Source organism: Rhinoraja longicauda, chromosome 8, assembly GCF_053455715.1.
Source record: "Rhinoraja longicauda isolate Sanriku21f chromosome 8, sRhiLon1.1, whole genome shotgun sequence".
Lineage (NCBI taxonomy): Eukaryota > Metazoa > Chordata > Chondrichthyes > Rajiformes > Arhynchobatidae > Rhinoraja > Rhinoraja longicauda.
In genome coordinates, this window is record NC_135960.1 from 39,491,111 (window position 1) to 39,517,464 (window position 26,354).

General features: G+C 48.0%; 1 protein-coding gene across 1 annotated transcript in view; it reads right to left on the reverse strand.

Annotated features, from left to right (window-relative positions):
• spag16 (sperm associated antigen 16) overlaps positions 1-26,354 on the reverse strand; it is a 402,456-nt gene that overhangs the window by 140,824 nt on the left and 235,278 nt on the right. Inside the window, exon 15 of the mRNA XM_078403680.1 lies at positions 1,268-1,394. Coding sequence (XP_078259806.1) covers positions 1,268-1,394 — 127 coding nt within the window. The remainder of the gene's footprint in view (positions 1-1,267; positions 1,395-26,354) is intronic.

A 26,354-nucleotide genomic window follows, 5' to 3' on the forward strand; every position in this document is an offset into this window, starting at 1 on the left:
AAATGGATATATTGAAAATGTTGCTGCTATTTGAATTAAGTCCTCTGAACAAAATTATGAAACTTATTACACAGCAGTGTACAAAGCCTTTGTTTACAGTGTCCTTTTCCAATGTATATGTTGCTTAGTTTCAACATCATGGTAAGTTAGAATCACCACCACAGATGTAATTACCAAAATTAACCTGACAACCATTAATGTATTTCTCAAACATAAGTGTAGGTGCTCGATGGGTATAAACACAGGATGAAAAGTGGCCACATCCTGGAAAAGATCTTGCGTTTGTAGGTTGCAGCAGGTAGAAGGAGAAGAGAATAATGCTTGAAATTAAGCTTTAAAGGTAGATGCAACTAGAAATCTTATAATTTTGGATCAGCCCAAATCTGTAGGAAGTGACAGGGAAAAGCAGGTAAAAACACACCGGTTTAATTTAAATCGGTTTCAAAATACTATCATATAGAATCTCAAAAAAGAATTCCCTTTAAAAATCATACAGTAATAAATGTTATGAACCTAACAAGAGTGGCAATACTTTAGCTTGTTTAGAACTTTCAAATGGAGATGAAGTGAAGATCTTTCAATAAGTATTGAATGCAACTATGTGGATAGGTGAAAGAAGTTGGGCTAATTTGACTTCCTCATCTAAATTATCCCGTAATACTGTAAACTTTCACTCTTCCTCGCTTACAAAGCAATGTAAAGAACAGCATAATAGATATTTACACAGCATTTGCTAAAATAAGGCAAAAAAATATAATTATCAATAAAGTAAACTTAAAATTAATTGTGACTCCAAGACATTTATGATTGGATAAAGATGGTAGATTTCCTTCCATGTAGAACATTAGTAAATCAGATGGGTTTTTACAACAATGCAATAGATTTATTGATTATGGTTAACCTTTGGAAATTACTAACTACTTACATTTGAATATGCTTGGCTGCCACAATAGGATTCAATCATATCTAGATCAATAGATCTATGTCTGCTAGTTCAGTAACTTTTCTGCCACTGTGCAGTTGGTTATGATGACAAATTGACATACATTGCACTAACTGAACAAGTTTCAAATACCACATCCAAAAATATAGAAAACTCACAACCATTTTCCAGAGTGCAAAACCAAACTATCATTTTACCACCATGATGTTCCATGACCTACAGTTGGGAAACAGTTAACTACATTTTACCAGAAGCCAACACAGAACAGAAATGAGACACAAACAAGTTAATATGCCAATTAACAAGCAAATGAGGTATTCCTACCTGATGGGTGAAAGACCACTTGGTTGCCAGGATGAGGTCCAGCATCAACTGAGAGCATTATGGCTACTTTTCGCACATCCCAAAGCTTTAGTACTCCATATGAATCACAGGAAACAATTGTATCCCCCTGTCAGGTAAACATAGGGGTGTTTTTGTAATAGATAAAGCTTCAGGAAGAATATCACATTTTATGAGGACTTCTAAAACACATATTATACAAAATAAATAAAGAGCTTTTGCATCATTCCCGTACCCTGAAGTTACAGCAGAGGTAAATAGACTGAGATTTAAACAGGCTGCAGTGCAAACTGAACAATTGTGAGTGTGTGATTACGTAACATGAGCTGTAGTGTCATTAATGCCTATTTCACACCAATGCAGGTCAACTATCAATCCTAAGCAGTTATTACAAGTGCAAACACAGGCCAACTGGTTAATAATGGTTCTATTCACAAAATGCTGGAGTAACTCAGCAGGTCAGGCAGCATCTCGGGAGAGAAGGAATGGGTGACGTTTCGGGTCGAGACCCTTCTTCAGACTGATGTCGGGGGTGGGACAAAGGAAGGATATAGGTGGAGACAGGAAGATAGAGGGAGATCTGGGAAGGAGGAGGGGAAGGGAGGGACAGAGGAGCTATCTGAAGTTGGAGAAGTCGACGTTCATACCACCAGGCTGCAAACTGCCCAGGCGAAATATGAGGTGCTGCTCCTCCAATTTCCGGCGGGCCTCACTTTGGCACTGGAGGAGGCCCATGACGAAGGGTCTCGACCCGAAACGTCACCCATTCCTTCTCTCCCGAGATACTGCCTGACCTGCTGAGTTACTCCAGCATTTTGTGAATAAATCGATTTGTACCAGCATCTGCAGTTATTTTCTTATACTACTGGTTAATAATGGTGTTCATGCTTCAGTCATCACCTCATATCCCTTAGATCCCTCCCAATCTGAATTTTTCATTTTAGATTTCCACACTAATCACCTCAACCTCACCATAGACTGCCATATTCAGAGAAGAGATTTTTCTAAAAATCCCTTTATTAAAAATGTGATCATGGCCATATTATAATTGTGGCTCCTATTAACAGGCTATTACCACAATAATACCCAACAAAAATAATCAGTAAGACTAGGTAAGCATAAAAATGCAAATTCCGGAATGCAACCACAAATAAAGTCCATAGATTACAGTTGCTGAGGTCTTTGTATCTTCCACAAAAGTCAAATAGCTCTCATCTTACTCAGTTGCAAAAATGACTATCCATGTTTTTCTTCATCTGTCTATTTTGTACATTACATTTCTACCAGAACCATTTATAGTAAGTACCTTAGCTTCAGAACACTCTCTGTACAGAAGTTTATCATGCCCTCTAATCTTGCATGCAATCTTGTGTGTTGCGATCCTTCATTATTAACCTCTTAATGAAATGGAAAGGAGCTGTTCTGAGTGCCTTCCCTTATCCCAGCCCCACATAATATTTTACCAATCCACTTTTCTAAAACATAAACACCTATTTTTTTCAATTCTTTCATCATCTGGACATGCTATATGATAATGGTTGTGGAAAAAAAACACTGCTTCACTGCTATTATTTTACAGGTACTCTTATTTCAGATTTCTAGTTATATTGTCATAACTCAAATCGCATGTACCATGCAGAGAAATTACCCTGAGAAGAGGGTAACAGCCACCACCCTTGTGATGATCTTTGTCGTGGCTATCCCTCGAGGTCGAGGACGATGGTCTACGTTCCGTTGTTTTTATGAACTCTCAGGTGGCTTTGTCCAATCCTGGCTTTGAAAGTTCTTCGCCATTCAGGGCAGGTAATTCCAGATGTCAGATCGGGCTTTGATTGTTGCTGCCTCTCTTTCCGTTAATTTTTCTTTTCTTCTAATTCTGCGCATCTGTTGGCTTTGAAGGTTGCTGTTCCCTTTTGGATGATGGTTCGCCAGAGTTTCCTGTCCTTGGCATTGGTTTTCCAATTGTCAATGTCGATTTCACATTTCTTCATGCTGGCTTTTAAGGCGTCTTTGAATCTCCTCTTTTACGTTTGCCTTCTTTAAGCTGGGAGTAGAAGGTTTGCTTTGGTAGACGCTCGTCTTCCATCCGAACAACATGACCGCTCCATCTTAGTTGGTTCTTGATGATGAAGGCTTCGATGCTTGATGTTTTTGCTTCATTCAGCATGCTGACGTTGGTTCTTCTGTCTTCCCAGCTGATATTTAAGCTGCTTCGAAGACATCGTTGATGGAACTTTTCAAGTGTTTTCAGATGGCGTTGGTATGTTGTCCAGATTTCTGATACATACAGGAGCGTTGGAATCACCACTGCTTTGTACACTAACATTTTGGTGTCTGTTCGGGTGTCACAATTTTGAAATACTCTCGTTCGAAGACGACCAAAAGCTGTTCCAGCACACTTAAGACGATGTTGGATCTCGTCATCAAGGTCTACATTGGAAGAGAGGTGACTTCCAAGCTATGGAAAGTGATCCACATTTTCCAGGGTTGTTTCACCAAGTTGAATTGATGGTTCTTTCCGATTTGTCTCAGTTGGTGATGATTGGTAGATAACCTGAGTCTTCTTGGAGTTGATGGTAAGTCCAAGTTTCGTGTATGCACTGTTGAAGGCAGTCAGGATCTGTTGCAGATGATTTTCTGAGAGAGCTGCAACACAGTTGTCGTCTGCGTATTGGAACTCGATGAGGGAGCTCGTAGATGTCTTAGTCTTGGACATGAGAAGGGCAAGATTGAAAAGTCTGCCATCTGTTCTGTAGACGATTTTGATTCCTGGGGGTATGTTGTCCTTGATGATGTGGCTGGTTGTCGCAATGAAGATGGTGAACAATGTTGGGGCAATCACGCATCCCTGTTTCACTCCTGATCTGATTTGAAATGGCTCCCACTTGCTGTTGCTGGCAATGACTGTGGCAAATATGTCATCGTGGAGGAGTCTCAGGATTCAAATGTACTTTTCAGGACATCCATAGGTGGATAGGACGTCCCATAAGAGTTCCCCTGATACCGAGTCAAAGGCCTTAGTGAGGTTGATGAATGCCATGTACAAAGGTTGCAGTTGCTCACAACATTTTTTTTGTGGATGACGCATTGTGAAGATCTTGTCGGCTGTTCCACGTGATGGTCTGAAATCGGCTTGTGTCTCCGGAAGGATCTTCTCAGCTCAAGGCTTAAGTCAGTTGTTCAAGATGTGGGCGAGGATCTTGCCTGCTATTGCTAACAGGGAAATTCCACGATAGTTTCCATAGTCACCTTTCCTTTTGTCGATGGTAACGATTGCTGTCTCTAAAGTCTCCTGGTACGTCTTCATTTATCCAGATCTTGATGAGAAGTTGATGCAGTTGGTAATGGAGCAGGTTACCTCCAATTTTGTAGAAAATAGACAATAGACAATAGGTGCAGGAGGAGGCCATTCGGCCCTTCGAGCCAGCACCGCCATTCAATGTGCTCATGGCTGATCATTCTCAATCAGTACCCCATTCCTGCCTTCTCCCCATACCCCCTGACTACGCCATCCATAAGAGCTCTATCTAGCTCTCTCTTGAATGCATTCAGAGAATTGGCCTCCACTGCCTTCTGAGGTAGGGAATTCCACAGATTCACAACTCTCTGACTGAAAAAGTTTTTCCTCATCTCAGTTCTAAATGGCCTACCTCTTATTCTTAAACTGTGGCCCCTTGTTCTGGACTCCCCCAACATTGGGAACATGTTTCCTGCCTCTAACGTGTCCAACCCCTTAATAACCTTATACTTTTCGATAAGATCTCCTCTTATCCTTCTAAATTCCAGTGTATACAAGCCTAGTCGCTCCAATCTTTCAACATATGACAGTCCCGCCATTCCGGGAATTAACCTAGTAAACCTACGCTGCACGCCATCAATAGCAAGAATATCCTTCCTCAAATTTGGAGACCAAAACTGCACACAGTACTCCAGGTTAGGTCTCACTAGGGCCCTGTACAACTGCAGAAGGACCTCTTTGCTCCTATACTCAACTCCTCTTGTTATGAAGGCCAACATTCCATTGGCTTTCTTCACTGCCTGCTGTACCTGCATGCTTCCTTTCATTGACTGATGCACTAGGACACTCAGATCTCGTTGTACGTCCCCTTTTCCTAACTTGACACCATTCAGATAATACTCTGCCTTCATATTCTTACCATCAAAGTGGATAACCTCACACTTATCCATATTTAACTGCATCTGCCATGCATCCGCCCACTCACACAACCTGTCCAAGTCACCCTCCAACCTCATAGCATCTTCCCCACAGTTCACACTACCACCCAGCTTTGTATCATCTGCAAATTTGCTAATGGTATTTTTAATCCTTTCATCCAAGTCATTAATGTATATTGTAAATAGCTGCGGTCCCAGCACCGAGCCTTGCGGTACCCCACTAGTTACTGCCTGCCATTCTGAAAGGGACCCATTTATCCCCACTCTTTGCTTTCTGTCTGTCAACCAATTTTTTATCCATGTCAGTACCCTACCTCCAATACCATGTGCTCTAATTTTGCCCATTAATCTACTATGTGAAACCTTGTCAAAGGCTTTCTGAAAGTCAAGGTACACCACATCCACCGGCTCTCCCCAGTCATTTTCCTAGTTACATCCTCAAAGAATTCCAGAAGATTAGTCAAGCATGATTTCCCCTTCGTAAATCCATGCTGACTCGGAACAATCCTGTTACTACTATCATGTTTCCTGCCTCTAACGTGTCCAGCCCCTTAATAATCTTATATGTTTCAATAAGATCCCCTCTCATCCTTCTAAATTCCAGTGTATACAAGCCTAGTCACTCCAGTCTTTCAACATACGACAGTCCCGCCATTCCGGAAATTAACCTAGTGAACCTACGCTGCACGTCCTCAATGGCAAGAATATCCTTCCTCAAATTTGGAGACCAAAACTGCACACAGTACTCCAGGTGCGTCTCACTAGGGCCCTGTACAACTGCAGAAGGACCTCTTTACTCCTGTACTCAACTCCTCTTGTTATGAAGGCCAACATTCCATTGGCTTTCTTCACTGCCTGCTGTACCTGCATGCTTCCTTTCAGTGACTGATGCACTAGGGCACCCAGATCTTGTTGTACGTCCCCTTTTCCTAACTTGACACCATTCAGGTAATAATCTGCCTCCTATTCTTACCACCAAAGTGGATAACCTCACACTTATCCACATTAAACTGCATCTGCCATGCATCCGCCCACTACACAACCTGTCCAAGTCACCCTGCAACCTCATTGCATCTTCCACACAGTTCACACTGCCACCCAGCTTTGTGTCATCTGCAAATTTGCTAATGTTACTTTTAATCCCTTCATCCAAGTCATTAATGTATATTGTAAAAAGCTGCCGTCTTAGCACTGAGCCTTGCGGTACCACACTAATCACCAGGTTGTGTTCAGCACATTTGGTGAGGAGGAGTGTTCCATTGGCGTTGACCTTGCCAACTCCTTCCTTGCTGATTGTTCTGGTCCAGAGCCTATGTTCTTTCACGACTCTGGCATCGAAGTCTCCTAAGAGATTGATCTTGCCATCGTTGGGAACACATGAAAGGACGTCGTCAAGTTGGGCGTAGAAGTTCTCCTTTACTTCATCTTCTGTGTCCAGAGTTGGAGCATAGGTGCTGATGATGGTGGTGTATTGGTTCTTGACGAGCTGGATTCGCAGAGTCATAAGATGTTCATTGATCCCCGGTGGCTGCTCTGTTTGCTTCTGAAGTAGGCTGTTTCGGACGGCAAAAGCCACTCCGTGGATCCTCGGTTGTTCAGGATCAAGACCTTTCCAGAAAAAGGTGTATTGACCCTGTTCTTCCTTTAGTTGCTCTTCTCCAGCTCTGTGGGTCTCACTCAGAGCAACGATGTCAAAGCTGAATTTTTGGAGTTCCCGAGCAACAAAGGCGGTTCTTCTCTCTGGTCGGTCTGAGTTTGGGTTGTCCATCAGAGTTCGTATATTCCAAGTTCCAAGTTTCATAGTTTCGCTTCTTGATGGTTTTCGACCGCATGATGGTGATCCCTCTGGACGCGGCTTTCCAGACAGGACGAGGCGAAGCAGACTATTTTTAGGGCACGTTTTCTAGCCCCTTCCCAGTTCAGGGTGAGCAGAGCGGATCCTAAATTGGTCTGCTCAGAAACTCAGATGGGACTCAGGTGGTTCTTTCCGATTTGTCTCATTGTAAGATTGGATGCTACTTTTCAGTAGTGATACTGTAGCAGATTGCATCAAATAGGAAAGTTCAGATGCATTGAGCAAGAGTACTTAACTATTCTTTGGTGCCTTTAATCTATATATAGGCTGGTGTAACCATATTAGCAATAATACTGTGGAGGATGAATTACTGGTTATGTGTGTTTCATTTAGACCAATATGTTGTTGAGCTTACTCTGGAACATGGGTATGTGCAATGAGTTATAGAGTCATTGAGTCTTACAGCATGGAAACAGGCCTTTTGGCCCAACTTGCCCACACCAGCCAACATGTCCCATCTACACTAGTCCCACCTGCCTGTGTTTGACCCATATCCCTCTAAACCTGTCCTATCCATATACCTGCCTAAATGTTTCTTAAACATTGCGATAGTACCTGCCTCAACCACCTCCTCTGGCAGTTCTTTACATACACTTACCACCCTTTGTGTGAAAATAGGGCCTTCAGAAAAGGGTGACTATAACATAACAGAGATCTTTATTAATAAAAAGTGAAATAGATCAATCCAAAACTTTGTTCACAAATCCAACGAAGGTAATTACAAAGCTGTGAGGATTTACAGCTTTGAATGACTGGGGAGGCTTTGTTGAAACACATGATACTGGTAGTCAAAAGCTAAGATTCTAATACAGGTGTAGGAGCCATTTTGCATTTATTAGCTATTTTAGCATTTTGTATTACTTTGTATCCTGCTATATTATTTTTTAGACATTCAGTGGTTAATACTATGCTTATGTGTATGGTCGGGGAGGAGTCTGTTTGTGAGTATAATTGCTCAGTACTGACGTAATGCTTCAGTGTGTGACAACGAAGAACCTGCTGATATAAGGTTAGCAGGCCGTAGAAGTCAAGCCTGCTAAGATAATAAGATTTTAGCAAGTAACAGGATACAAAGGAGTGTCGGTGAGAAACTAAGTCCTTATGACATACAAACAACCAAGTTAATGACAAGTGATAAGAAACAATAATATGTTTTTATTGCAACTTCAAATAAACGACTAACAAACTGCAATGTCGTTAAGATTTTGTTGTTGTTATTTGAGTCAAGAACCACTGTTCCCATTCCTTCATCAAACGGTAAGCTTAAGGACTTTATAAGGAAGGACTAAAGCTGGCCGCTACAACAGGAATTAAGAAATTGATTTAAAGTACAAAAATAAAGTGGAAAGATAAACCCACAAGGAACATAAGAATTGACTACACTCTCTCGATTACTCATGGTGCCATGTGCTATTGAGGGGAGGAATAGGAGATAAAGCAGATAAATGCATGGCTGAGGAGCATATTGACTGGTTGTATCATGGCGTCGTTCAGCATTCGAGCATCCAGGAACAAAGGAATTACAAAAAGTGGTGAACACTGCCCGGTCCACCACTAGTACTAGTATTGACCTCCCCACCAAAGCAGCCAGCATCATCAAGGACCCACAACACCCTGGCCACACTCTCATTTCATTCCTGCCATCGGGAAGAGGTGTAGGAGTCTGAGAACTTTAACATTCAGGTTCAGGAACAGCTTCTTCCCAACAATCATTAGGGTATTGAAGGATGTTTCCAATAGTGGGATAGTCAAGAACCAGAGGCCATAGTCTCAGAATAAAAGGATGTACCTTTAGAAAGGAGACGAGGAGGAATTTATTTAGTTACAGAGTAGTGAGTCTGTGGAATTCGTTGCCACAGATGACTGTACAGCCCAAGTCAATGATTATTTTTAAGGCAGAAAATGAGACATTTGTGATTAGTGTGCATGGGGTTATAGGGAGAAAGCAGGAGAATGGGGTTGAGAGAAAGATAGATCAGTCACGGTTGAATGGTGGGCTTGATGGGCCGAACAGCCTAATTCTGCTCCAATAACATGAACTTATGACTGGAACCTCAAGGGAGCAATGGACCATGAGTCTTGTGGTATTCAGATCAGCTACAGACATGGAGAGTGAAATGACAGATGGATCGACCAAGCATAATCCGAGCAAGTGTGAGATGGTGCACTTTGGGAGGTCGATTATTAGTTGAACATAAAGGGAAAGTATATAGTTAATAGCAAGACCCATGAGGTACAAGTGCATAGCTCCCTGAAAGTGTTAACTCAAGTCGATCGAGTGGTAAAGAAGGTGAATGGTATTGTTGCCCTCATTGGTTGGGGCATTGAGTACAAGAGTCAGGTAAAAATACGTACTATTTTCTACAAATGAATCCACCTCCACATCTGATGCAATATAATTCCGGGTCCAACCCTTCCCCCACTCCATGCCTCATTAGTTTCAAACCTCCTGAGTAACATGAGCAAACTTCCCTCCAAGGATATTGATCCCCCTCCAGTTTAATTAACACACATATTTAATTGAAAGCAGGATACATACAAAATGCTTGCTATCACTTCATTATCAAAATTTCAGTGGTTTACTGCCTTAGAGCATAACCTAGGGCTTGAATTTGAGAGTGGCTAATGAGTTTTAATCATGCCTAGTTTTTAAAATGGAGCTGGACATTGTATATAATCAGTGGTGGGCACAGTACAGATGATAAGCAATCAAATGAATTTTCAAAGGCGCCTCTGGACTATTTGGTTGATGAGATAGAGAGAATTCCTGTGGTGCCTTAAAGGAAACCCTTAAAGTACACAGTCAACTAGTAATGGAAGATAGTTGCAAAACAAGGACCTTGTCAGGATTGAGGGCAAAACAGGGACATGGATGCAATTCCAATATAATCAAATGACCTCAAGCTATTTAGATCAGCAAAAATATTATCAAATTCATCTTGAATAGCTGTAAATTGTTTTTCATCCATGGGCCCATCCTATATCACCCCGCCACTCAGCAGCACCAACCTCTATTAATCATGGCTTCTATTTCGCATTTATATACCCTTTCATATCCTTACACAATTTCCAATATCAAGCCTTGCACCCAAATGTAAATCTTCTACCTTTTGCCAGTTACTTAACTACTACAAAACATTCCACAGACTCATTGAAAGACATTCACATACGCATCTCATATTTATGAGTTGCATGTCATAAGTCAATGGAGCGAGGACAGTGAGAAAAGGTAACCAAATACCAACTCATGAAGGGCATAGCACAGTTCCACTCCAAATAAGTTGGTGGGGAGCAGGGAACATGTTCCCAATGTTGAGAGAGTCCCGAACCAGGGGCCACAGTTTAACAATAAGGAGTAGGCTATTTAGAACAGAGATGAGGAAAAACTTTTTCACTCAGAGAGTTGTAAATCTGTAGAATTCTCTGCCTCAGAAGGCAGTGGAGGCCAATTTTCTGGATGCTTTCAAGGGAGATTTAGATAGAGCTCAATGATAGCAGAGTCAGAGGGTATGGGGAGAGGGCAAGAAATGATCAGCCATGATCACATTGAATGGTGGTGTTGGCTCGAAGGGCCGAATGGCCTACTCCTACACCTATTATCTATTTGTCTATTGAGAGCAACTAAAATTATCTGATATATTCACATTGGAAAAAAGACAATCATTTTCAAATCTACCCAAAAGCCTGCATGCCATATTAAGGAGCATGGGAGAGTCTAGTTCTTACCTTTTACATAGTATTCTGCTGAGTCTGAATCCCACACTGGGAATGGAATGGATGGATAGCTCCATTTCCTGATTTGAGAGCTAAACCATCACATAGCTCCAGATGGCCAATGTTTCAGATTCTTACTGGAGCAGAAATAGAAGCTGTATTTCACTGTATTTCACAGTGGAAGTTCAGACAGCTGCTGTGAAAGTTCAACTAGTTGTCATGCAAGTGAAGGTTCCTATTGCATGGCTTTGGACACTGGCTTATGAAGTCTGTGATTAGAAGGAACTTGAGGGAATCAACATGTCCTTTGGCAGATTACTAGGAATGCTGTGATGCTGTACAAGGCAATGGTTCATGGAGCATGGGTTGGCTGTCCTCTCTCACAATGCCAGACTCATGAACTCACCACAGACTCTGTCATTGCTTATCAGCCAGCCCAAATTGCCACCACTCATGATAAACAGCACAGACGTAACGCAAGCTTACCAGGCTCATATATACTTGCAAGACAATCTGCCTCCTTCATTGTAAATTGGCAGCATTCCAACAGTCAAACTTGGGCCACTGTGTAAAAAACTTTAGGTAAGCCAGAGGCTTTTGGAAGACAGGCACTGAGGGAATGCACAGTGATTAATTGATTTAAGTTTGTTTATTTTGTCTTGTTTGGATGAATGAACATGAATTAGAATTTTATTTTGTGTGTCTGTCAGAAGCAAGTAAGATAAGGTGAACATAGCCTATGACTAAATAAAAACAAAAGAAAACATTTGAAAATAAAATTATTTGCCCCCAGATGTTTCTAAGGAGCCATCATTTTGAAGTCATGTGATAAACATGGAGTAGTACAGCACAGGAACAGGACCATCAGCCCGCACTGTCTGTGCCACCATGATGCTAAGCTAATCTCCTCTGCCTGCATATTCCTCCAATCCCTATCTATCCACATGCCTATCTAAAAGCCTCTTAAACACCTCTATCATATTTGCTTCCACAAACACACTTGGCAGCATGTTTCAGGCATACACCACTCTGCGTAAAAAAACTTGCCCCATACATTTCCTTACTTAGACAATTACTTTAATACATTGAATGAATGAATGAATGAACTTTATTTCCCAGTCCATCACGGGGCTGATTTTTATCCCACCAGCAAAGAAACACATCACGAAGACAGCTAATATCATCGAAAGCCCAAACCACTTTGGCTATGCTCACCTCTCGCTGCTGTCATTGGGGAGAAGGTACAGGAGGAGCCTGTGAACCATTACCTCCAGGTTCAAGAACAGCTTCTTCCCATCAATCATCAATTTCTTGAACCATCCTGCACAACCCTAATCACAACACCAAACCACTATAGGCTTTGCACTATGGATATTTTTCTATGAGTTCTGTTATTTTGTGCTGAGTTACACCAGCACTTTGTGTCTTTCTTTGTAAGTTCATACTTTCTAATAATAGAGGTATGAGACATTCTGTGGATTGACCTTCATTAATGCTGTCATGATTGGACATCTTTCTGTGGAGGTGAGTATTGTTGTAATTTTTAACTTCCTGGCCACTTGATCATTCCAGATGATCTTCAACGTAGTCAAATTGCCATTCACTGCAGTATCAAAGAGATCAGTGAGGCTCTGTACTCATGAGGAATTACTTCATTTTATTCTTTTAGTAAGGAGAAAGTAGCAACTCAGTCACTGGAATTTATCAATGTGGCTTGCTTTCCTTGCCTATAGGGAGCTATTAAATAATCATTTCATTAATAGAAAGATTTCCACTCATCAAATGTCATGATTATCAGCAATTCCAGAAAAAATCTATATAATGGACAATGTCACGTTTGTAATTTACTAAGGCTAATAAGCCTTGGTCACCCAGAGGTAGGTGGCATTGTCTTATGTTTTCCGAGGCTGTATTTGTCGTTATGGATGAATGTGATGGGGATCTACTTCCATAGATTGTCCTCCATAGCACATTGTCTTGCAATACCTATGACCTGGATGGGCCAACTGTTGGCACTGGTGATTTGAAGGGGTAGTCTTAGATGGCTGCCCGAGCTACTGACATTCTTGTCTGCATGAGGGAGGACACCAATGTCTTGAATATGTAGATAACCTCAGAGGACGGGGGGAACATTATGCTATAATTTGTTGGTACACAGGCCACTTGCCCATAGTTTTCACAGACCCAAGGCTGACCAGACCATCAGAATCTTAGTGACTGGGCCTTGCTGTATTCATTTTCTTCTTGGAGTCACTCTAAGCAGAACTGTACATACTATGAAGAGTGTGAATTGTGGGGATGGTGAGTGGGGTTTGCATGTTTCTGCTCCCGAAGAAGAGACAAATTCATGGTCGCCTATCTCTGCTCATGTACAAACGCAATCTACTTAGGCATGGCATTTCACAGCATAGATATCTGCTGACTGTGGTGTCTTTCTATTCGTGCAAAACAGGTAGCTGCTCACATGAAACATCCCTTTCCTCTTGGAGAACTGTGATCTGCTCATGTGTCAAGTGTGGAATACAATTTGTTCCGAATGGTCTTGCAGCTTAATAAAAACAGCAAACTGCTTATTTGTGACATTTCTCTGCTTGAAGAGATGTTGTCTGATGCTGCACCCTGGTGGTATATTTCTGCTCTTGAAGAGATACAAGCTGCTCGCACATGGCAGAGTTCAGGCCTCAAACTGGATACAGGTGAGACTGCAAGAACGACATCATATGGCCTCCAACAATGCTTCCGGAACTAATTTGAATGTTGTGTCTGTGTTGTCATCGTGCATCTGCTGATATAGGTTTACCTCCTCCCTCGATTCCATCCAGGGTCCACAACAGTTGTCAGAACCACTGGATGGTAGTCATTAAGAAATGCTACCTTGCTTTTTTTTGGTACTATAATGATAGTGGTCTTCTGAGAATATGTTGGAACCTCAGAGTGGAGGAGGGAGAGTTGGAGTTGGGATGCTTTCATCCTGAAGCATTGGTTACAACGGGATGATTAAATCATTCAATTACTGTACATAAGATAAGGTATAATATGGCCTGAAACCATAAAGACAAGTTAATTGTCAGCAAAAGTTGAATAGATCTTGATACAGAGATCAATGAGCAGGCAAACCTGATGCATGTGAATAAAAATATGGTGGTTTGAAAATGTTCATTTTTCAAATACATTTGCTTAAGTAAAGCATGATGCGATTGATCTAAAATGTAACCATATATGAAACGAAGCATTTTAGGAATAGAAGCAGGAGTAGACCGCAATGTCCCTTCCAGTAAGATCATGCCAAATAGTATAGTAGTAGTAGTATAGTATAGAACTTTATTGTCATTCGGTACAAGTACCGAACGAAATTACAGCAGTCACAAAACACAACAAAAAAAAGAAAAAAGTACACAGGACACACGACCCCAACACAAACATCCATCACAGTGAGTCCAAACACCCCCTCACTGTGATGGAAGGCAACAAAACTTCCACTCTCTTCCCCCCACGCCCACGGATAGGCAGCTCGACCCGTACCGAGGCGACCGGCACGCACAGCCCTCGCAAGGGGATGGAAGGTCCAGCGGCCGAGCCGCACCGGGCACTGAAACGTCCCGCGGCCGAGCCGCGCCGGCGATGTTAAGTCCAGCGGCCGAGCCGCACCGGGCGATGGAAGGCCCCACGGCCGAGCTGCCCCGGGTGCTGCCAAGTCCCGCGGCCGAGCCGCGCCGGCGATGTTAAGTCCAGTGGCCGAGCCACGCCGGGCAATGGAAGGCCCCGCGGCCGCGCCGGGCCCTGAACCGTTCCGTGGCCGAGCCGCGCCGGGCGATGGAAGGCCCTGCGGCCGAGCCGCACCGAGCGCTGAGACGTCTCGCGGCCGTACCGGGCGATGGAAGGCCCCGCGGCCGAGCCGCGCCGGGCACTGTTAGGTCCCGCGGCCGAGCTGCGCCGGCGATGCTAAGTCCAGCGGCTGAGCCACGCCGGGCGATGGAAGGCCCCGCGGGCGATGAAAGGCCCCGCGGCCAAGCTGCGCCCCGGGGAAGAGACCTAATAAAAGAAAGGTTTCCCCCACCCCACCCCCCCCACACATACACATCCAAAAACAGAAACAAAAGCCAACCCAACACCGACACACAAACAAAAAAAAGGAAAAAGTACAGACAGACTGCCAGAGAGCCGCAGCCGTTAGGCGCAGCCACATTCAAGTTTCCCTGATCTTCAATTCTCTTGATGTCCCGAAAAAAGGTATCACAGCAGGGAGGTGCCATATGCCCCTTGAGCCTGCTCCTCCATTCAATAAGATTAAGGCTGATCTCTGCCTAAGATGGCTTCTGATATTTTTCATTGCTGTGTATACCAATGCGGTAAAGGACTTTAGAACAGATTTCTTTTCAAATAATCTTCTCAGTTGGAAATCAAAACTAATCCGTTTTAAAAGTCAAAAAGTTTAGAAAGGCAAATCCTGAATTCTTGCTCTGGACCATCCTGATGGTTTCTGATAACTTGCTGCTGTTAACAGCTGATGAACTATAAAGGGCCTGTCCCACTTAGGCGATTTTTTAGGCGACTGCCGGTGACTGTCATAGTCATAGAAGGTCACCAAAAAACTGGCGACTGGACCCCCCTACAACAATGTCTACGACAAGCTACAACAACCTGCCACCTAGATGACGTCAAGCTACGGCAAGCTACCGACAACGCAATCGTCGCAAGTAGGACATCCACCTACGACAACCTACGACCACACAGGCGACAATCTATGACAACCGAAGTCAACCTACGTCCACCCGTGACAAGCAACGACGATGTCGGCAACAACTGAAGACCACTGAAGATGATTCACATAATTTTGGCCTCCGGTTTTGATGCCAGTACCTGTCGCCGGTTGATGTAGGTAGTCAATACAATACAATACAATATATCTTTATTGTCATTGTACAGGGGTACAACGAGATTGGGAATGCGCCTCCCAAACGATGCAATAAATTAGTTAGCTAGTCAGTATTAATTTAAATTTAAACAACCCAATGAAACAAATTAGAACAGTTTTAAAACAGAATAAAGTGCAAGTAGATCTGTGCCGGTTCACTGTGCGATGTGACCATACGGCTCAGCAGGACCGGTTCATAGCAGCTATGGCCCTGGGGATGAAGCTGTTCCTGAGTCTGGAGGTGCGGGCGTAGAAGGCCTTGTATCGTCTGCCCGATGGTAGAAGTTCGAACAGACTGTTGCAGGGGTGTGAAGAGTCTTTGTGGATGCTGGTGGCTTTTCTGAGGCATCGTGTGTTGTAGATGCCCTCCAAGTCTGGTAGCTATGTTCCGATAGTCCTCTGAGCTCTATAGACTACCCGCTGAAGAGCTTTCCTCTCTGCCTCTGTGCAGCTGAGATACCACACAGGGATGCCATGTGTTAGGATGCTCTCTATGGTGCAGCGGTAGAAGGTCGTCAGCAGCTGTTGGGGTAGACCAGACTTTTTAAGTGTTCTTAGGTAGAAAAGTCATTGCTGTGCCTTCTTGGCCAGCGCAACAGTGTTAGTGGACCATGTTAGGTCCTCCGAGATGTGAGTGCCCAGAAACTTGAAGCTGGACACTCTCTCCACACTGTCCCCGTTGATAGAGATCGGGGCATATTCCCCGTTGTATGACCTACGGAAGTTGATGATCAGCTCCTTGGTCTTGGTGGTATTTAGGGACAGGTTGTTGACTGAGCACCAGTCCGCCAGGTTCTGCACCTCCGCTCTGTAGTTTGTTTCATCACTATTGGTGATCAGCCCGATCGCCGTTGTGTCGTCTGCAAACTTGACAATGGTGCTGGTGTCGAATGCAGGAACACAGTCGTGTGTGAATAGGGAGTAGAGTATGGGGCTCAGAACACAGCCCTGTGGTGTGCCGGTACTCAGGGTGATAGTGGAGGACAGGTGCGGGCCCATTCTCACTGCCTGCGGTCGCTCCAGCAGGAAGTCCAAGATCCAGTCGCATAACGACGAGCTGAGGCCTAGCTGGTGGAGTTTGGTGATGAGCTTTTTTTTAAAAAAAAAAAATTTTTTAATCAAAAATATTTATTCAAATATTAAAATAATATATACAATACAATAAACCAAAACAGAACCCACCACCAGAGTATTATACAAACAAATATACCTATTGAAACTATTATACAATTATATTACAATCCCCATCCAGGATACATCCAATCCCCTGCGGTGCCCAGCGGTCCCGGAAATCCTCCAGGGTGCCCGTGGACAGCGCGTAGTCCCTCTCCAACACCACCCTGGCACGGACGTAACCCCGGAAAAGGGGCAGGCAGCTGGCTCGGGCAGAGCCCTCTTCCGCCTGGCGCCATGAGTCGCGGATGGCCAGCTTGGCCTGGCCCAGGAGCAACCCAACAAGGACATCTTCGGCCCTACCCTCTCCCCTACGCACAGGGTGTCCAAAGATGAGGATGGTGGGTGAAAAATGCAGGCAAAAAGCAAGGAGCAGCCCCTTTAGATATTGGAACAGGGGCTGCAACCTCACACACTGCATGTACACGTGGTACACAGACTCTTCCAACCCACAAAAGTAGCAGGCGGCTGGCGAGTCTGTGAACCGCGCGAGGAACAGGTTGCAGGGGACTCCTCGGTGCAATATCTTCCACCCCAGGTCCCCGATGGAGAGGGGCAGAATCCCTGCGTAGAGGGACCCCCACCGCAGGGTCGCCTCGCGACCGGAAGGCAACACCGACAGCCACTTAGTGTCCGGACGTTGGACCAGGGCGAGGAAGTGCAGGGTGTGGAGGAGGAGCCCGTACAGGACACGCCTCCCTGCGTCTCGGAGAGAGATGAAGGGTGTCGAGGAAATGCGACTCATGTTGTGTGGGACCGGCTCCCGGGAAGGATTACGGTGCCTCGGTCCGACGAGTACTTCCGGCTGAGCGGGGGTTTGCTCAGCCGCAGGTGCTCCACACATTTGAGCCTCTCCGACACCCAGCGGGGCAGGACAAGGGCCGGTTGCTCTCACGCCTGGGCCGCCGCCCTCCGTCAGCGGAGGGGGGGCCCGGTCGACAGCAACCAGGTTCCAGACTCTCAGCAAGTCCCGGTAGAAGCCGGGCATCCCCAGCAGGATAGCACGGCTGACGCCCACCATCGGGATCCGCGTCCCTGCTTGAAGGCAGCGGCCCCGTTGGAAAAAGTGCGTCGCCAGCACGTGCCACCTGGGAGGACGCTCCGAGTACAGGTATCTCTGCAGAGTCCTGAGGCGGAGAGCCGCCAACTGGGTGCGGATGCACACCAGCGACTGCCCGCCCTCCTCAATCGGGAGACTCAGGACCGCTGCAGAGACCCAGTGCTTTCCGTTGCCCCAGAAGAAGTCCACCAACTTCTTCTGGATGATCCCAGCAAAAGTGGCTGATGGGACCAATGTGGTCAATCTGTACCAGAGCAGGGAAGCCACGAGTTGGTTAATGACCAACACCCTGCCCCGGTAGGAAAGCACGCTGAGGAGACCTGACCAGCGCCCAAGCCGGGCGACGACTTTCAACTCCAGCTCCTGCCAGTTCGCCAGCCAGGTCTCCGCGACGGGACTCAGGTAGACTCCCAAGTAAAGGAGGCGCGTGGTGCTCCACGTGAAAAACCGCATCTCCTCAGGGAGGGAGTCCATCTGCCATGGACCCACCAAGAGTCCAGAACATTTCCCCCAATTGATCCTTGCAGAGGAGGCGGCCGAGAAGACTCGTTGGCACTCGCGCATCCTCTGCAGATCAGCGGGGTCAGTGACCATGAGGAGCACGTCATCGGCATAGACTGAGAGGACCACCTCCATATCTGGCTCGCGTAGAACCAAGCCCATCAACCTCCTCCGAAGCAGACTAAGGAATGGCTCCACGCAGATGGCGTACAGTTGGCCTGACATGGGGCAGCCCTGACGTACTCCTCTGCGGAAGGGAATGGGGGCCGTCAAGGATCCGTTGACCTTGACGAGGCACTCCGCAGTGGTGTATAGAAGTCGGATCCGGGCCACAAAGTGCGGTCCGAACCCAAACGCCCGCAGAGTCCTCACCAGATACTCGTGATCCACCCTGTCGAAAGCCTTCTCCTGGTCAAGGGAGAGAAAGGCAGTGGGTACACCGGTCTCCTGAGCCAGGTAGACCAGGTCCCGGACCAGATGGATATTGTCCTGGATGGACCGGCCCGGGACTGTGTAAGACTGGTCAGGGTGGATCACTTGGGCCAGCACTGGGCCCAGACGGTTGGCCATTGCCTTAGCAAAGACCTTGTAATCGGTACAGAGGAGGGAGACCGGGCGCCAGTTCTTTAGTAGGCGGAGATCACCCTTCTTGGGCAGAAGGACCACTACAGCCCTCCGCCAAGACAGGGGCATCTCCCCGGTCGCCAGGCTCTCCCTCAGGACCATGGTGTAGTCCTCCCCCAGGGTCCCCCAGAAAGTGCGGAGGAACTCTGCTGTCAGGCCGTCCAGGCCAGGGGATTTGCCCCTTTGAATCTGATGGAGGGCCGCGGTCAGTTCGTCTAGTGTCAGGGGGGCGTCCAGACGCTCGGCACCCTCCGGGCCGACCGTGGTTAGACCTTCCCACAGATCACTGCACTCGTCCACGCCGGAGCTATCCGGTGAAAACAAGGTCCCATAAAAGGAACGAACCGCCGCGTTGATGTCTTCTGGTTCGGTGACGGGGGAGTCATCGTCAGCGAGCAGCTCCACTAACTGCTGACGGACTCCCCGCCACTTCTCCAGCGAGTAGAAGGGTGAACCGTGGTCCAAATCGTGGAGCATTTGGATCCGCGACCTCACATACGCGCCTCGGGATTGCTGTAACTGCAGCTCCTTCAGCGCGTCCTTCTTCTCCTGGTATTTCCTCCAGAGGGTCGGGTCCCCACCGGTCTGACTTAGACGCGAATCCAAATCGAGCAGCTCACTCCCGAGCTGTCTGACCTTGGAATCGCGTCTCTTGGTAGACCCCCTAGTGTACTCCTGACAGAAACGCCGGATGTTGGCCTTGCCCACGTCCCACCATAGCCGCAGGGAGTGAAATCCTCCCCTCTTCCCCTTCCAAGTGGTCCAGAACCTCACAAACGAGACCCGGAAACGGCGATCCTCCAGGAGCCGGTTGTTAAAGTGCCAGTACGCGGACCCTCCCCTCGTGCGCAGCGGGGTAAACTCCGCCCACACCAGGTGGTGGTCCGAGCAAGGCATCGGCCGCATGGAGGCCTCCGAGACGCGGGAGACGTACGCCCGAGAAATGTACAGGCGGTCAATGCGAGAACCACCCCCCTCTGACCTCCTGGAGAAGGCATTGGAGTCGGAGTGGAGGTTCCTCCAGGTGTCTACCAAGTCAAAGGAGCCCACGAGCTCCTTCAACTTCTTCACCGACTCCTGGCCGCGCTGGATACCGGAACGGTCTCCTTCCTCGAGGGTACAGTTGAAATCTCCCCCGAGGATCACGCAGTCGCCAGGGTCGATGGAGCTCAAAAGGGTAGACACCTCCCGGAACAGGCACGTCTGCAACACGGCGGGCTTGGGGGCGTACACGTTGACAAAATGCAACGGCACGCCATCCAGGCGCACGGCCAGGTGAAGCAAGCGGCCTGGCACCAATTCCTGGACCTTTAGGATTTCTGGCCGGAAATTCGGGGCCAGCAAAATGGCCACCCCACTGGAAATGGAGCTGAGGTGGCTCATGAAGACCTCACCACTCCACTCCAGGAGCCAGGTGGACTCGTCTCCTGGGATGGTGTGGGTTTCCTGCAGGAAGCTCACCGCATATTTCCCATCCCTCAGGGTTGAGAGATGGTTAAACCTGCGGAGAGGCCCCCTGCTGCCATTTATGTTATAACTGGCTATGGTGATCGCCATGTCAGGAGTACACTAGATCCCCTCACCAGTCCCCTGGTCACTGACAGCAGAGTCGCCTTTGCCGCTACGGACCCTAGATGGATTGGCAGTGCGTTTCACCTTCCGGATCTTGGCAACAAGGGACGCTCTACTGGTCCCTCTACCCTCAGCAGGAACGACGCTACTCTGGGCCTCGGCGTCCTTTTCCAGGTCGTCCAAGAAAGACCTAAGCTGACGCCGGTCGTTCCCCTTCACCCCCATCCCTCCCTTCACCCCCGTCCCTCCCTTCACCCCCGTCCCTCCCTTTCCCCTCCCCTTCCTTCTGAGGATGAGGTTCAGGGAGCTGGTGACCCCTTGTAAGTTCGGCCACCGGAGGGAGGCCAGTTTGGGCCGATGTTGGGCTCCTTCGGTGGCCGCGATGAACTCGCGGATCTCCTCCACTGGAATGAGAGGAGTGGCGTCGGGGGCAGCGAGAACATCCATTGACTCATTGCCCGATGAGTCCACTTCCACCCCCCCACTGCAGATGGAGTCACCATTCCCATCCTTGGACACACCTTCTGTGCTTGAGACTCCCGCCCCACTCTGCGCAGCGGTTGCCTCTTCTCCACCCTCTGGTCTCACCTCCACCTCAGTCCCCACCGTGGGGCCAGTGGCAGAGGGGCCTTCCTCGGGTGTACCTGGGCAGTCAAGACCATTGACAGTGGGGTCTATCCCTCCACCAGTTGGGCCCAGAGTGGACTCTGGTGCCCCAGACTCAGGGAGTCCCTCTGGAGCCAGGTCCTGCAGGAGAGAAGGGCTAGTTTCCCCTTCCCCCTCCCCGCCTACTATCCCTAACTCCACAGGCTTGTTCTGCACCTCGTCCTGGGTGGGTTGCTCCTGGGCTTCCTCGGGTGCATGAATCGGGATTCCCTCCCCAACAGGAATCTCTCCCTGCTCCATTACACCCGAGTGGTCCCCATCACCACCCTCCCCAGAAACCCCTTCAGAGCATGGAACCGGGGCCTGAACCAGAGGGCAGGAGTCATCCTCCACCACAGCACTCCCCGCCCCACTGGAAGATTCCCCTATGTCCCCCTTCTGCTCCTCCCTGGAGAGATTCCTCCTTCTTTTTTTCGAAGGGGAGGAGCTCACAGACTCTGGGGTCACCTGAGCAACCCTAGTCTGCGGCTCCCCCTCCTCCCGCCCAATCCTCTCCGCCCCTGGCTGGATTATGGGGCTTGCGGACTCCCTAACGGGAGGTGACGGGATGGGTGGCGAGATCTTATCCCCTGGGGGTTTGTTCCCCAGGTGCCTTATCTTCTTCGTCACCTTGCCCCCCTTCTTTTGACCCTCCCCATCCCCAGGGTTCCCTGACTCAACTACAGGGGGAGTGGGAGTGGGGGGGGGAGGGGGGTTAGTGGCACCGGAGGCGGAGGCCTCCGCCCGGGATTTGGGGCAATTCCTCCGAATATGCCCCACTTCCTTGCAGGCGTGGCACCTCGGGCGGTCCGATGTCCAGAAGATGGTGAAGTCTCGCCCATCCTGCTGGACACAGAAGCGCCCGTCGACCACCTCCTCCCGGTCCAGCAACATTGTCAACTGGCGCCGGAGGGAGAGAACGTGCTGCAAGTCCTTCCTGCGGAACCCCATGGGTATTGGGGTGATGTCGGTGAGGATCTTCCCCAGGGTGTGAAGGTGGGGAAGGAGGGCCTCTTTCTTGATGCAGGGCGGGACGTTGGATAGGACCACCCGCTGCGCGGTGGACCCCAGGGGCTCGACCTGTAAGAAAAGTCCACCCACTGTGACCCCTTTACATACAGTCGCGTTCACCCCCTCAACGGACTCCAGAAAGAACACGCCCTTCCCAAACATTTTACCCACATACACAATGCCTGCAGGCTTGGCTGCCACTGCCACAGCAGCCGCGTAGTCCTCCAGGTTCATTTGGGGGGGCATGTAGCACCTGACCCCATGTTCAAAGGGTAGGTTCCTCATGGGGAACCGGGCCCCCAGAGGAGCAGCCGAAGCAGCTGAAGCAGACGCCTTAGCATAACTCCCCGAAGGCCCCGATCCTCCAGAACGCTGACCCTGCATGGTATCAGGCACTACAGTGAAACAAAAAACACTGATACACAAAGACAAAGACAATCCAAAAGGCACGGGGCCAAGTCCAAACACACAAACAAGTGTAGAACAGTTCAAGGGAGGGAGGCGAGTGGTGTTGCCTCGAACGTCAATAATGGCGGCTCCCACTAAAAGCTGCTGCGTCACGGCCTCTTGGCCCGGGTATCTCGGCTCTCCTGCGTTCCCTGGTGAGCTGCAGACTTTCTCAAGCAATCCCTGCTGGTCTTCGCTGCTCCTGCAGCAACGAAAGGGATTCACCTGCAGTCTGTTATTGTTGGAAGCATGTCTCTGATAGAGAGGAGGCTCCTTCAGCTCCAGGTCTCAAGGCCGCAGAAGAAGGTCGAGGGTGTAGAAAACTCCCACACCGCACGAAAACCAGACCGGTCCGGTCAGTAGCGACGAGGCATTAGGGGGGGGGGGGGGGGTTGTTCTGGACGCAGGTGTATCAGTCCAGACAGGTTTTTCTCCCCGTTTTTGTGCGCCACAGTTTCCTGGCAGGTTGCCAGCCTCAGTAGTGGGAGCTGAGCAGTCAGTTGATAACACCGCTTGCAGCCCCAAAACACACAGAAACCTTTTTTAAAAGATTTCTGTAGCGTCGCAGCGATACCCAAAGATGTTTAGAGTACTGCTGTACCTCCTCCGAATTCCAAAAAATGTTTAGAACTCACTCGTTCGAGTGATTGAAACAGAGCTACGTAGCACCACACCTGAGCTTGGTGGGGATGACCGTGTTGAAGGCAGAGCAATAGTCAATGAATAGCATCCTCACGTACGTGCCCTGTCTCTCCAGGTGGGTCAGGACAGTGTGAAGAGCCAGAGAGATGGCGTCCTCTGTGGATCTGTTGGCCCTGTATGCAAATTGATGCGGGTCCAGTGAGGCAGGGATGCTGGATTTGATATGTGGGAGGACCAGCCTTTCAAAGCACTTCATGATTATAGGAGTTAGGGCAACCGGATGGTAGTTGTTCAGGTTGGTGATCTTTGCTTTTTTCGGCACCGGCACTATGGTAGCCGACTTCAGGCACTAAAGATCCTGGTGAATATCTCAGCCAACTGTTCAGCACAGTCCCTAAGTACCCTTCCTTGAACTCCATCCGGGCCTGCAGCCTTGCGTGGGTTGACCCTTTGCAGAGCGCGTTGTACTTCCTGAGTGCTCAGTTGCAAGACCAGTCCCTCTGCCTCGGCTGGGGTTCTTCCACTCAAGGTGGTGTTGCCAGTTTCGAAGCGGGCAAAGAAGGTGTTTAGCTCGTTGGTTAGTGTGATATCGCTGTGGGGGCAGGCAGGGCTGCTTTTGTAGCCAGTGATATCCCTGACACCCTGCCACATGCTTCTGGTGTCCGTAGTATTGAAGTGGTCTTCCACCCGTTGCCTGTGGGTGTCTTTGGCCATTTTTATACCTTTGTTCAGGTTTGACCTGGCAACACTGTATGCTGAAGTGTCACCAGATTTAAAGGCATTGTTGCGTGCCCTCAACAGATTCTGTACCTCCTTATTCATCCAAGGTTTCCGGTTTGGGAACATCTTTATTTTGTTGTCCACCGTGACATTCTCCACACAGCAGTTGATGTAGGAGAGCACAGTGGATGTGTACTCCTCCAAGTCTACCTCAGAACCACAGGTCGCCTGTTGTGCAAACAGGTCCCAGTCGGTGCGATCAAAGCAGTCCTGGAGTTGTAGGGTGGCGTCCTCGTACCATATTTTGACCGTCTTAATTGCAGGTTTGGTCTTGCGGGTGAGGGGTTTGTATGCGGACAGTAGAAACAGTGAGAGGTGATCGGATTGTCCCAGGGGTGGGCAGGGGAGAGCTCTGTATGCGTCCTTTATGTTGGTGTACACTTTATCCAGTGTGTTTGATCCCCTGGTAGGGCACTGCACGTGCTGGTGAACTTTGCGGAGCGCAGCTCGTAGGTCGACCTGATTAAAGTCCCCGGCAACAATGAAGGCGCCGTCGGGGTGGGCATCCTGCTGCTTGCTGATGGCCGAGTGCAGCTGTGCTAGCGCTAGGTTAGCATTAGCCTGTGGGGGAATGTATGCGGCCATGATGATGACCACAGTAAACGCCCGAGGCAGATAGAACGGCCTACATTTAAGCAGTAGGTACTCCAGGTCTGGGGAACAGTAGCTCTCTATTGCAGTGTGGTTGGTGCACCAGTCATTGTTAATGTAGATACAGAGCCTACCGCCCTTGCTCTTACTGGAGTCCTTTGTTCTATCGGCCCGATGTAGTGACAGGTTCGTTAACTCCACAGCCTCGTCGGGAACCAGCGCGTTGAGCCACGTCTCCGTGAAGATCAGCGCGCGCCATTCTTTCAGGGATCGCTGGGTGTTGATTCATAGCCTTACCTCATCCAGCTTGTTGGAGAGTGACCGGACATTTGCGAGAAAGACGCTTGGTAGAGATGGTCTTTGTGGGGCCCTCCGTAGCCTGGCCTGCACCTCCGCTCTCCCTCCATGTTTTTGCTTCCTTTCCCTGCGCTGACTCCGTCTCCATCCCTCCGGTGTGGTGATCCAGGGGGCTGTTCTGCTTAGCTCTGTCGGAATTCACCGACGTCAGCACCGGCGACAACCTACGTCACCTAGCGACAACCTACGACAGCACCTACGTCAGGAGATGTCAAGCTACGCTCATTGGCGTCAAACCCACTGTTGCCAAATAAATGTCAACATACTGAAAATCCAGCAGTGACTAGAAAGACGTTATGACTCTTTGGAGACTACTCACGACCATACAGGCGACACCCCGACCATGTGGCAACAGTCTAATCGCCTGTAGTCGCCTAAAAAATCGCCTAAGTGGGACAGGCCCTTAAATATCTCTGATCAGAGGTACTTAAAACTATATCAAAAGAATTAAAATCATTTAAAGTTAAACATTGTTCAAATGGTATAATAGATTTATTTGAAAATATATTTATGTCATATAAAATAATTAAAAATCATTTTAACCTTCTAATCAAGTTCAGCAATCCCATTCAAATGAACAGAGCCATTCTGCCATGTCAGTGACATCTATCTATCTATCTATATATATATATATAGATATATATATATAATATATATTATCTATATATTACCAAAACTCTCTGGTCGTTTGTGGATGAAAATAGTTTGGGGCTTCACACAGCCAAAACGGTACACGAAAGCGCAACAAATTTAGGCCCACCTTATTCACCATTCCCCTGTGGATGGAATAAACCCACTTTTGTTACTTTTTAAAAACAATTTACCTTATAAACTTTAATAAATGCGCTCCCCCCCCCGGAGGAGCAGTGGGAGGACCGACGCCCGCCCCAGCATGCCCCGCCACCTGACCTTCCTCCCATGGTGCAGCGCCCGGCAGAGGCGGCAGCACAGGGTCGAACAAGATGGCCGACCCCGCCACTCCCCGCCGATTGCAGCCGAGCAGCAG